The 12593-nt window shown below is 36.6% G+C and overlaps 1 protein-coding gene across 2 annotated transcripts in view; it reads left to right on the forward strand.

The window, feature by feature from the left end:
• The first annotated feature begins 388 nt into the window (after window positions 1-388).
• VTA1 (vesicle trafficking 1) overlaps window positions 389-12593 on the forward strand; it is a 63255-nt gene continuing 51050 nt past the window's right edge. Inside the window, exon 1 of one of the 2 annotated variants that reach the window (XM_039221762.1) lies at window positions 389-528. In XM_039221762.1, coding sequence (XP_039077693.1) covers window positions 417-528 — 112 coding nt within the window. In that variant the 5' untranslated portion in view covers window positions 389-416. The remainder of the gene's footprint in view (window positions 529-12593) is intronic. The other variant, XM_039221763.1, reaches the window with a different exon arrangement.

Raw genomic sequence — 12593 nt, forward strand, 5'->3', positions numbered from 1 at the left:
TTACCCTTATCCCAATCAACAAACATAATTCTCTTCCTGTTTTCCCCTTTCTACCTTCCGTGTCGCCAAAAAGGAAAAAAAGAAAAGAAAAGGCAAAAAAATAAAAATAAAAAAGGGCCTGGGGGAAGCAACAAAGTAAAATAAAACAAAAACTCTTTTCCCGCCCATCCGCAGCCAGCAGAGAGCGCTGGTGCCACAAGCCGCACAACCACGGAGCCGCTTAGCCTATTATAGGATGTAACTGCCAGGAGCCGGGGACACTGAGATTGTCCCTGCTGGGAGCCCGTAGTTGACTCGCTGTCGCTAAGCAACGGGAAAGTGGGCGGTATTTTTGCCCATTCGTGCGCGCGACCTCCCAGGCGGAAGCGGAAGTGCCGGTAGCGCGCGAGTAGGAAGTGGTGGTTCCTGGAGTAGAGATGGCCGCGCTTGCTCCGCTGCCCCCACTCCCCCCCCAGTTTAAGAGCATACAGCATCATCTGAGGACGGCTCAGGAGCATGACAAGCGGGACCCTGTGGTGGCTTATTACTGTGAGTCTTTCCGAGTCGCCGTGCCTCTCCTTACCCTCCGGGGCCCACACACCACCCCCTGGTTTTTAGGTCAGGCCCCGCCCCTTCAGCTTTAGACCTGAGCTTTGACCTCTGGCCTGCCCTGGGAACACAGTGCGGCCCCGCCCTTTTCTGGGATTTCCCCACCTTCTATCCTCTCTCCTCGCAGGTCCCAGAGAGGCAAAACTTAAAAAGCCCCCTTGTTGTTCGTCGCCTCTCCAGTCTTGTGTTTAAATAGTCCTAACCTGGCTGCATGGGCTCATGAGCTCAGTAACACACTGTCTTAAGGTTTTCTGTGTACACTCAACAAGAGGCTCCTGTCTCCAAAATAGCCTCTACAATTAAGTAATTGTGTTGGGGCTAAAACAGAGGTGAGTGTCCCGAGGACAGTAGTGATGTGGACAGAAGGAAGGTAGACTAATTGAAAACATAGTAATAAGTGCAGGTTAATTATGACAACATGCAAGCCCATTCAAAAACTCCTAAATGGTGAAATGGAGAAGAGTTGCTAAGAAGCCAGCACTTGAATTTGACCATTTTCCCACCAATGAGAATTTTACGTCTTGACTTCTTTGAATAATACTTGGGGTTGAGACATTTGGTAGCAGTGCAATCACTTTGGTTGATTATGAAACATAATCAACATAATTCTTTTCTTAATTCTATGAAACAGAATCTACAGTTGATAGAGAACAAATTAGGTTGTTCAAACTTTTTCCTTTGTAGTAAGTCTAGTAGTTTTTTTTAATGTAAACTTCAAACTCAACTGCAAATAAAACAAGTGACTAAGCAACTGTAATCTTCTGTGAAGGACTTTTAGCACTGAAAAGCTCAATATAATGTGGCCTCTGTTGTGAACATTGAAACGTTCACTAAAATCTGGTCTACTTTCATCCCTATCAAACTCCAGTACTCCATTTTCATTTCTCAAGTGTTCAAAGCCGTTTCCAACCTCCATGTTCTTCAGTTTCTTGGAAGGCCTACCTGTTTTTTTTCCACTTGGCAAACTCCTCATGATTCAAGATCGAACCCAAATGTCACCTTTTCTGTAGGTAGTAAGCTGAGTGTTCTCTAGGCCCTCTCCACTTTGTTCAAATCATACAGCATTATTTCCTTTAAGTTTGTTTTTCAGGTTCCACAAGTAAGGTGTATTAATCATTTAATCACCTTGTATTTATTTAACTTCTTCCTGTATCAAGCATTACCAGGCACTGTGGCTGCAGTTACTGCATTCATACAAGTGAGGAAGAGAGGGGCTTAAACGATAAAATGAGTATATTATATGGACTGTAGAAGGTTTTGAAGACGGAGAAAGCAAGGTAAAGAGAAAGGAATACTACTAGGAGAAGGGGGGTAGGGAGCAAGGAGGGAATTTCACTTTGAAGGTAGTCATGGAATGCTTCACTGAGTTCACATCTGAGGAAAGACTTGAAAGAAAAGAAAGACAGACTTTGCATCATCTGGAAAAGAGTTCTCTTCATAGAAGGAATAATATATTCAAAAGTCATGATGCAGGGGCTTGTTTGAAGGAGGACCAAGGAGCCCATTGTAACTGGAGTGGGTATAACAGGGAGAAAAGTGATGTGAGAAGGCCAAAGAGGTAATTTCTTCTAAGAGTGAAGTAGGAGCCATTGTACCTGTCTAAAACAAATACCTGTCCCTGAGTTCTGTATTATATACCTTTGTGAATGCCCAGGGACTTTTATTTTCTGTGTCGTCATCCTCACCCTTTTGCTATTTCTTTCTAAACTTGCCCCAGTTTTTTTTTTTTAATTAAAAAAGAAAAGAAAAGAAAAGCTGCTATTATGACATTCTTCTAAAGTTATAGTCCTGTCTGCCTAACTTCAGAGGTAAGCTTGAAATACCCATCCGAATTGTCTTTACTCCCTTTCTTATAGAGCCTTTTCAGCTTGTTGCAAGTCTGCTTTTCATGCCTTTTATTTCACCAAAACTGCTTTCAACAGGACCATGAACAAACATTTGCATTGCTAAATCCAAGTGGTAGTTAAGGAATATTTTTGTTATGAAACCTATGCATAGTAAAGAACACATAATGTGTGTATGGTTTAAAGAATAATAAAATGAACACCAAGGTACCCACCATATTTGAAGTTATTAGACTTTTTAATTTTGGCCAATCTGGGGAGCATGAAATTCAAGCTGAATTTGCAATTCACTGAGTCTTAATGAGGTTGAGTGTCTTTTCATATGTTAATTACCATTTGTGATCCCCTTTTGAAATACCTATTTATTGCTTTTATCTATTTTTTTAATTTCAGTGTTTATCTTTTCTTAATCATGTACATACTCATCCTTTGTTACATGCAATGCAGATGTCTTCTCCAAGTTCATAGTTTTTTGACTTTTTGCTCTCTGAAGTTCTTGATGTTCACGAGTTCTTAATTTTAAAAGATAGCCAATTTGTCACTCTCATGATTTATATTCTGATCTTCCAGGACTTGATTTCTTTTTGTCTACTTTGGGACTTTGACATCCTGGATTTGCAGATGGGTGTCTTTCATAAAGTTTGGAAAATTCTCTACTATTATCTTTTCAAGTGTTACTTCTCTATACTGACATTTTGATTAGACATGTGTTTGACTTTTCTCCTTTGTCTTTTAATGGTTTCATCCCTTTGGCTCTCTGTACATTCTGTATAATTTCTGTAGGTCTGTGTTCACCTCCATATATCCTATTGTATAACCCATTTGTTGAATTTCAATTTTCATTTTTTTATTTCTGGGTGTTTTCTGCTTTGTTATTTTTAAATTGGCGTAGCCATTTCTGATAGTCTTTTGTTACTATATTTTTAAACACTTATTTCTTTAAAAGCTTTATAAATATTTGTTTATATTCGCTGTCTGATCATTCCTGTAGCTGCTGTACGTGTGGGTCTGATTCTTTTGTGTAACAGAAGACTGCTTGTGGTGACTTCTTTACTGGTAATTTGTGCTTTACACATACCAAACCTGTGTTCTTCAAACCTTGGTGTCCAAGTAATTCTACCGGAATCCTCTCCCCAGTTCTCAACTCCTGTGTTTCTTTTCTAACAAAGCTCCTTTGATCAGGGTAGCAAAGTAGTAATGCTGCTTCTCTTTTCCCACATCCTGTTGACAATTGCCCTTCTTCTCCTTTAGAGAAGAAAGGCATACTCTCATGCATCATGAGTATTTTTATGGTGTATTGCCCTGGGGGAGAAGGTGGAAAACCTTCCAGGGTGTCCGGAAAAAAGGGACAATTTAAATTACTGGTATAGTGAAGTTTCTGTTAATTAAGGTATTATGGAGAGCATCCTGTCCCTCCTTTTTTATGTGGAAGAAAATCAGAGCAAAGAATAAGCCTTTATTTGAAAACGCCAGGCATGAGAGAAGATGTCAAAAGCAACATTCTAATTTGGGGAACGAGGGCAGAACATTTTATAAGGGTGAAGAGAAAGAATTGTCCTTAAATATTAGTAGCCATTGTTTGATCATTTGGGATTTTATCCAGAGGGGTGCCGAGGGTCATTTTGGGATCAGAGTCGTGTGAGAAAGTGTGAAAAGGTTTAGCTGTAAGGACAAAGACATGCAGGGACCGCAATGGAAAAATCTGTCTGTCAGAGGTCTCTTACACTTAAAAATACATTCGTAAGGGTAAAGCCTCACTTTAAAACCTGGCCTTGCATTAAAACCTGAATTCCCAGAACGTAAGAGTTTTCATGCAATGACCTCATCTTTTCATTTTCTATTCATTATGAAAGAATATTCCTCATAGAAGAGCAAACCCAAAAAAGCAAAAGAGAAATGCTGAAGGGGATAGTGCCCCATTTCATCTAAGTGACATAAGGATCTTTAGCTGACTGAAATTTTGGAATTAGAAATCAGATGAGATGAGTCAAATAGGGACATGGGTTAACATTTATTTGAGTTAGAAAATTAAGTCATGTTTTTCTGAAAAGTAAGCCTCCACTGGCTGTTTGGCATTAACAGCAGGTTTTGCCATTTATGTTACATGGTAGACCTTCTCAAACTAAATGAGCCTTACTTTTCGGCTCTGAGGTATTCTGTTTTTTCAGAACTACATTTAAAACAGTGATAAGATAAAAACATTTAAATTGGTTTTGAGTTTCTTTTAATGTTTTTGTTTTCTTTGCCAGAGCATGTTGAAATGAACAGCATTTCAGTTTTCCAATCTTTCAGTGTCTCAGAATAAACAAGTCTCTGAATGAGAAAATATGATAAATCTTTGCAAGATTTTTTTGTATGCTTCCCAGGGTTGAGAAAATGAGTAACTCTAATAATGGGGCAACAAATCCTTTTCTTGTTTTAAAACAAATTTGGAAGCTGACCTATATGAAATACCAGCTAAGAGATATTATTAAAAATAGTATTTGATGATAGATGATTATATGCTTTTTAGCCTACAACCCAGAAGGAATTAAAAGAATTCTGTGATTTTGCTGTGACAAAACTTCCATTCTCATCTACTGCTTTATGCAAATGAACTTTCTCCCATGTGAAATTCATAAAGATGAAAGTGGAAATAGAACCAGTACACTACTCTTGATTCATTATGACAGTAAATCACATTGATTCCTAAGGACACAGTTTAGCTCATTATGGGACACATTTACAACAAATTTTACTTTTTATTTTTAATGATTATTAAAATGTGAAATACTGATGTTTTGATCAGTTATTCCTTACAGTAATCACAAAAACCTCAAATCCGGAGGAAAAAATTTAATGCTTAGCACCTTATCCAGCAGGACATTTTGATAAATTTAACTTCAATTTTTACACATTTTAAAAATTGTTCTAAATGTTTACTTTGAGAGAGAGAGAGAAAGCAAGCAGGGAAGGGGCAGAGGGAGAGAGAGAATCTCAAGCAGGCTCAGCACCGACAGGGCTTAATCTGAAATGGGGCTCAATCCCATGAATTGTGACCTGCTTCAAGTTAGGACTTCTGAGCATACAAATAGTTTTATAATAAAATTCAGTAGGATAAGTAAATGGAAATATAGGTTAAAAGAAATTACAAAATGTATTATTTCTGACTCTTGAAGAAAGAGCTTTTTCCGTTTTAAAATAGATTATGATACCAAATTGTTATGATACTTAACAGCTGAAAGAATTATATAATTTTAGATGTCTGTATTTGATGTACAGAAGTTACATCTTTTATACTTGTGTAAACATCTGCTGAAAAGTGATAGACGTCAACTTAAGAATGTGTGAAGGGATACATTTCAATAATCTTAGTGCAAACAATTTTCTCAAATTCCTAGAGCAAAGAATTTTTGGTGAGGAAAAAAAGTCCAGATTATTGTGCTGAAGTACTTGCTGACCAGTAAAGCTCCCTGTTGTCTTTTACCTCTGAAGCTTTGCCTGGAATCCGCCTGACTTGCTCTTCATGGGGCTAACTTACCAGTACTGATTCAGTACAAATTCTGCTTTTCACAGGCTGGTTTTCGTTACCTCCTAAGGCTAGTCTAGAAATTGTTCCTGTTTTTTGTCATTTTAATTACATTGTGTTGTAAACACCTTTCTACCGTTTTATCTTCTGGATTCTCCTGAAGGACAAGGACAACTATTTTGTTTTCTCTCACCACCTGGCATATATCTGACATTCGTGAATATTTAATGAATGCCATCTCTCTAAATTTTATTAATTAATATTTCACTAGAGTGTAAGCTCTATGAGAGCAAGAAGTATGTCTTATGTTGATGAACTTTGAATCTTTAATTCCTAATATAGTACCTAAGATATGGCGGATATGTGTATATTTTGGCTGTTGATTGAATAAATGAACTATATAGTAACCATAGAGTAATTTACAGCTTTTTAACATGGTCCGGCTACAGTAAGGAAATGTAATGGAAAGAATTCCAGTGCTCTGTGTTTTATAACTTACCTTACTATGTTTAAAATATTTTTTAACATTCATTTTTTGAGAGAGAGAGAAAGGAGGAGCATACGAGAGAGAGAGAGAGAGAGAGAGAGAGAGAGAGAGAGAGAGAGAGAGAGGGGGAGGGGCAGAGAGAGAGAGGGAGACACAGAGCTTGAACTCATGATCTGAACTGAAGTCAGATGCTTCATTGACTGAGTTACCCTGGTGCTATTTACCTTACTATGTTTATAATGAGTTTTAAATTAAATCATTGGTATATTATCATAAGATATACCTATTGTGCCTCCTCCATTTTGGTGTTATGTGATTTCTAGAAATGATTTATCTTTGGCCTTAATGTGAATATCCTAGTGTTTTACCATTTTTAAAATTATGACTTTAATATTTCTGTATTTTTATGTTGTTTTGGTCTTTTGTTTTCCTTTTAAATCAGGAATGTATGTTGAAATACTATATATTAAGTTACTTTTTTTTACTGTTTGTGCAAGTGCTAATATGCTTATGCTTACTTTAAACTTGTTAATTTAGTAAGTTATAACAGAATAGTAAATGTCCTCATATTTGAACACCCCTCCATTCCTGGAAAGAATCCCATTAGTTTTTTTTTTTTTTAATTAAACTTTTTTTTTTTTTTAGGTAATTGTAGATCCACATGCATATGTCAGAAATAATACGGAAATATTCTATGCCCCTTACTCCATGTCTTCCAGTGGTAGTATCTTGCAAAAAAAACCATGTAGTGTAATATTATGACCAGAATATTGACATTGATAAAATCCACCAATCTTATTCAGACTTCCCCAGTTTTATGTATATTCCTGTGTGTGTATGTGTGTGTTTGTGTGTGTGTTGTGTGTGTGAGATTTACTTCCAAGCAGTTTATCAGATACAGGTTCCTGTATAACCATAGTCAGGATAGAGAACAGTTTCCTAAGAAGGATCCCTCATTTCTTTTTTATAGCCACATCTGTCTCTTGTCAACCCTACCCTATCCCTGTGCCCTAGCAACCACTAATTTATTCTTCATTTCTAAAATATCACTTAAAAAATATTCTATAAATGGAATCATACATACCCTTTTAGGATTGACTTCTTTTCACTCAGCAAGTAATAATTGCCTGGAAGCTCTTCTAAGTTGTTGCATGTATCAATAGTTTGTTTCTTTTATTAATGCTCAGTAGTATTCCATGGTATGAATGTAGCAGAGTTTAACAGTTCAGCAGTTGAAGGACATTTGGGTTGTGCTATGATCTGAATGTTTGCCTCCCTCCTCCACAATTCATGTTGAAATCCTAGCCCTCAAAAGTAATGGTATTACTAGGTGAGGTCTTTGGGGATGATTAAGTCATAAGGATGGAGCCTTCATGAAAGAGATCCCACAGAGCTCCCTACCCCTTCCTAGTGTTTAGTTTTACAAGAAACCAGCAAAACTTTTTCAGATTGGCTGTACCATTGTACATTCCAATCAGCAGTGTAAGTCATGAGTTTCTCCATGTTATTGCTGGCATTTGGTGCATCACTCTTTTTTTATTTTATTTCATTTTTTTCTTAATTTTGAGAGAGAGAGAGTGAGCAGGGGAAGGGGGCAGAGGGAGAGAGAATCTCAGTCTTCATGCTCAGCACAGAACACTTGATGAAACTAATCAGATGCTCAACCGACTGAGCCACCCAGGCTTCCTGTGTCACTGTTTTTATTTTAGTTGTTCTGATAGTTATGTCGATATATACATATCTCATATTTTAGGCTTGAACAAGTGTTGATATAGTAAAGTTTTCTAGAATATCTTCCATTTCTGTCAGATTTGCACAGTTATTAACTAGAAATTACAAACTTCACCTTTTTCTCTTCTCTCATATCTCTCACAATCAGTCATTAAATTTTTAAAATTTTACTTAACTCCTCATTTTCTTTTGGTAGACCATACCCTCATCTTACACCTAAACTATTGACATAGATTCCTAGTTTCTACTTCAAACAGGTAGTCCCTTGAGCCACTGGATTAGAACAGGTAGTCTGCTTTAAATTCTTACTTTAAGAAATGCTAATTATTAAAATTCAGCTTAATTAATAATGTAAATTAAAATCATTGAATTTTTTTGGCTGTAAAATTGTAACTTAGTGCAGATGAATATACAGTGAAATCTCCATTGACAACGCTTTGTGAATTGGTACAAAAGTTTTGGAAAGCATTTTGGCAAAATGGATGGAATTACAAAAATATCTGTAATTCACTAATTCTAGTTTTGGAAAGCTTGTGTTTAGGAAATAATCACAAATGTATTAAGAGCTTTATGTGGAGTTCTCTGGATGATTATACATTTGTGAAAAATGCAAAATAACCAAAATATAGATCATTGTGGAGATGATGGTTAATTAAGTTATGGCATATCTTCTGGGTGGAAAGTAATGTAATCGTTTAAGAATTACAAAGCATCTTTTGTAACATGGGAAGAGGTTTATATGGAAATGCAGTATATAAAATTGTGTATACATATATATACTATGCTTTGAACTTTTTAATGTATATATACTTGGAGAAAAAGATTGTGGCTTTTAGTTTCATAGATAGTGTTCATTTTGAATTTTCTTTTTGAGTTGTTGTTTAGTAATTTTCTGTTCTGTAAGTGAACATATTCCATACCATAAAAAATTTAAAAGCAAAAGCTTTATTAAAAGCAAATCAGTTTTTAAAAGCCACCTATAGTAGCTCTGTATGTAAGTGCCCTTAGTGATTTGAACTCTGAAATCATCTTCAGCTGTTCTAATCAAGCTGAATTTCATTCTGTTTCTGGAACCTCTCTCTTTTTTTCTCTTGTCTTCAAGTCTTCCAACACTCTGTTCCCTCTGTCCTGACAACTCTTTACTTCAACACCCTCACTCTTACTTTATCCTTAGGTACTAGCTTGAATGCCACTCTTCCTGAGAGGCCTTCTCCTAAACCTGCTAAGGCGCTTCTTTTCTTTCTCCTCATTGTGCTGTGTATGGGTTTACCTTCACTGCTTTTCATTTTCTTTTGTCTCCTCCAGGTGTTAAACCTAAGGCTTGCACCCTTCTGGGTGCTTTTTATCTACTTACAGTGTCAGTGCTAGGCCACTAGAGACATTTACACACTAAAGAAAAAGTGCTCCAAAAATGTTTGTTAAATTGACCTGGATTGTAAGGCAGCCAGTGGTCCCTAGAGGGAACTATGACCATACAGTTGTCACTGGATAAAGAAGACAAATAACATTCATGTAGCTCTTGGCTTTGTAACAATGTTTTCTTTCTTTCTGGATATCTGATTTGAACCCTACAATCATCCTGATCCTTTTGTTAGTAAGTGGTGGAACCAGACCTGAATGGCAGATGCTAAATGAGAGAGAGTTATATGGAAAATTGTTGATAGTAGGTGGTAATTAGAAAACCAGTTACAGGGGCACCTGGGTGGCTTAGTCTGTTGAGCGTTCGACCTCGGCTCAGGTCATGATCTTCATGATTCATGAGTTCAAGCCCCGCATTGAGTCCTGTGCTGACAGCTTGGAGCCTGGAGCCTGCTTCAGATTCTGTGTCTCCCCCCACTCTGCCCCTCCCACGCTCATGCTCTGTCTCTCTCTGTCTCTCAATAATAAATAAAACAGGGGCGCCTGGGTGGCTTAGTCGGTTAGGTGTCCAACTTTCGCTTAGGTCATGATCTCGCGGTTCGCGGGTTCAAGCCCCGCGTCGGGCTCTGTGCTGACCGCCAGCTCAGAGCCTGGAGCCTGTTTCAGAGTCTGTGTCTCCCTCTCTCTCTGACCCTCCCCTGCTCACGCTGTCTCTCTCTCTCCTAGAAATAAATAAAAACATTAAAAATAATAATAATAATAATAAAACATTTAAAAAAAAAGAAAGAAAGAAAGAAACCAGTTACAGAGTGAGTGAGGGTAAAGGGATTAGTCTAACTGGTGAAAAATGAAAAGGGGGCAAAAAAGCCATTGCAGTGGAGGGTAGAAATGGAGGACAGGCTTGATGTTATTAACATTCTGAGCATCATGTGTCTCTCTTTTTCCCCTTTAATGAAGCCAAAGAATATTTGAGTCTCTAACTAAATGTGGATAAGTGTTTTGATTCTGTCAGATTTGGTGCTGTAGATAAAGCTAAACCCCATAAAGAATTCTTCCCTTGAAATTTGCTTAAGTAACTAAACGTAGTTTCAAGCTCAGTTTTTTAAAGTTTCCTCTAGGGGGTGACAGTGTACAATTAACAGACTTAATGAAAATGTAGATGTTCCTTGAGAGTCATTTGTTTATATGATCATAGAAAAATTAAAAACAGTTGTTCAGGAAGTTGTAAATAGGTATGGCCATTTCATTTCTGAGATGTAACTGGACACACAGTGTAAAATTGTACTTTAGTTTGAATAAAGGCTAAATAATCTGGGATTATTTTACTTTATATGTTAAACCAGATGGATTTGATAATTAATAGCCAGTTGCCTATTATATTTTTTTCTGTGGTTAATCACACAGAAATTGGGTCTTTTAAAGCCAGTGAGACAAAGTTAACTAAACCAATAAAGATATTCCCCTTTCTTCCTGATTTGTGAATCTCTGTGATTAATGGAAGTCTGTAGTCCTGTTGTCAAAGTACTTGTTTTTTATTACAGGCTGACTCAGGCTTCTTTACTGTAGCAATGACAGGTTAATAATAAAAACAAAGTTGGGCACCTGATTTATCTATTAACATTTCATTTATTTGCCTTTTGTTTGTTTCTGCAAATATGAATTTTATTTTGTAAAAAATAGTCACTTTAATAGTTACTCCTATTTTTGAGTAAAGTAAATCATTTCACTTTCAGACTCTCAGTCTGTCCCTAAGGTTGAAGGCACAGGGATGGTGGTGTCAAGTAATTCATCCTTTACCATCATTGTTTTGCTTTGGAGCCCATGCAAGTTAAAGCATCTTTTTTTTATGACAATTATGTTTGATGTTCAAGGTGAAAGTTTATTCTTGGGCAGCATGTTACTACATGAAAGAGGTTTCAGTGCTTGTGAAGTTCCTGCTTTCATTCAATTCATCGTTTATTTTTCTGTGGTTTGTCAGGGTTTTTTGTTTTTTAGACGTTTTTTAACCTCAGTTACTGCTTCTCTTTGGAAGCACTCTGGATTCCACTGTGCCTTGACTATGGGCTTTTTAGATATTCCTCCTTGTTTTGTTTTTTAGTGGTTGCTCTGACGTTTGCGTTAGCTTATCATAGTCTACTCTCATATAACATACCACCTCGCCTTCCAGGTAAGAGCTTTTCTTTTCCCTTCTCCTGTCCTTTGTTGCCATACATTTTACTTATAGATATGTCATAAACCCTAGAATATACTTTAATTTCTTTAACTGTCATTTTTTATAAGAAATTTATAAAATGAGGAGATGTTGAGATATTTTTGTGCATAATTACCATTTTCAGCACTTATTACTCCTCTCCTTAGACCCCACTTTAAAATCTGGTGTTATTTTCTTTCCTGTGGAAGAGCTTTATCATTTCTTACACAGGCTTGCTGCCAGTAAATTCTTTCAGGTTCTACTGTGTGAAACAAGTTTTTATTTCATATTTATTTTTGAGAGGTACTTTTGCTGGGTAAAGAATTTTAATTTGTCTGTTTATATTTTTCTTCACTCGATTCTTTTTTTTTCTTTTCCTTTTTGGCCACACGTCCCCACCCTCTTCGGGGAATCCAGTTACACATATGTTAGAACACTTGTTTGTTTGTTTGTTTTCATAACTCACTGAGACTCTGGTTTCTTTTTCTTTTTCTTTTCTATCCCTTTTTCCCTGCATAGAGTAGTTTTTACTGCTAAGTTCTGAAGTTCACTAATCTTTCTCTCGTGGTGTCTACACTACTGTTAATCCCTATCCAATACATTTTTCATTTCAGATTATTTTTCGTCTCCAGAAGTTCCATTTGTGTTCCTCCTGTATGTTTTGTTTCTCTCCTCATTTTATTCATCTTTTCCATTAAATACTTTATCATGATTTCCCAGTAATTTAATGTCAGTCTTCTATTGTTAATATCATTGTTATTTTATCAGTGTTTGATCTTACTGGGCTGTTAACAGTCTCCTGCTTATTGCCACCTTAGTAATTTTTGTTTGGTTGCAGGACAGTAAATTTAAGTTCCTGAATGTCTATAGAGTTTATAGTTTTTA

The sequence above is a fragment of the Hyaena hyaena genome, unplaced genomic scaffold (assembly GCF_003009895.1).
Source record: "Hyaena hyaena isolate Hyena2069 unplaced genomic scaffold, ASM300989v1 scaffold_1008, whole genome shotgun sequence".
Classification (NCBI taxonomy): Eukaryota; Metazoa; Chordata; class Mammalia; order Carnivora; family Hyaenidae; genus Hyaena; species Hyaena hyaena.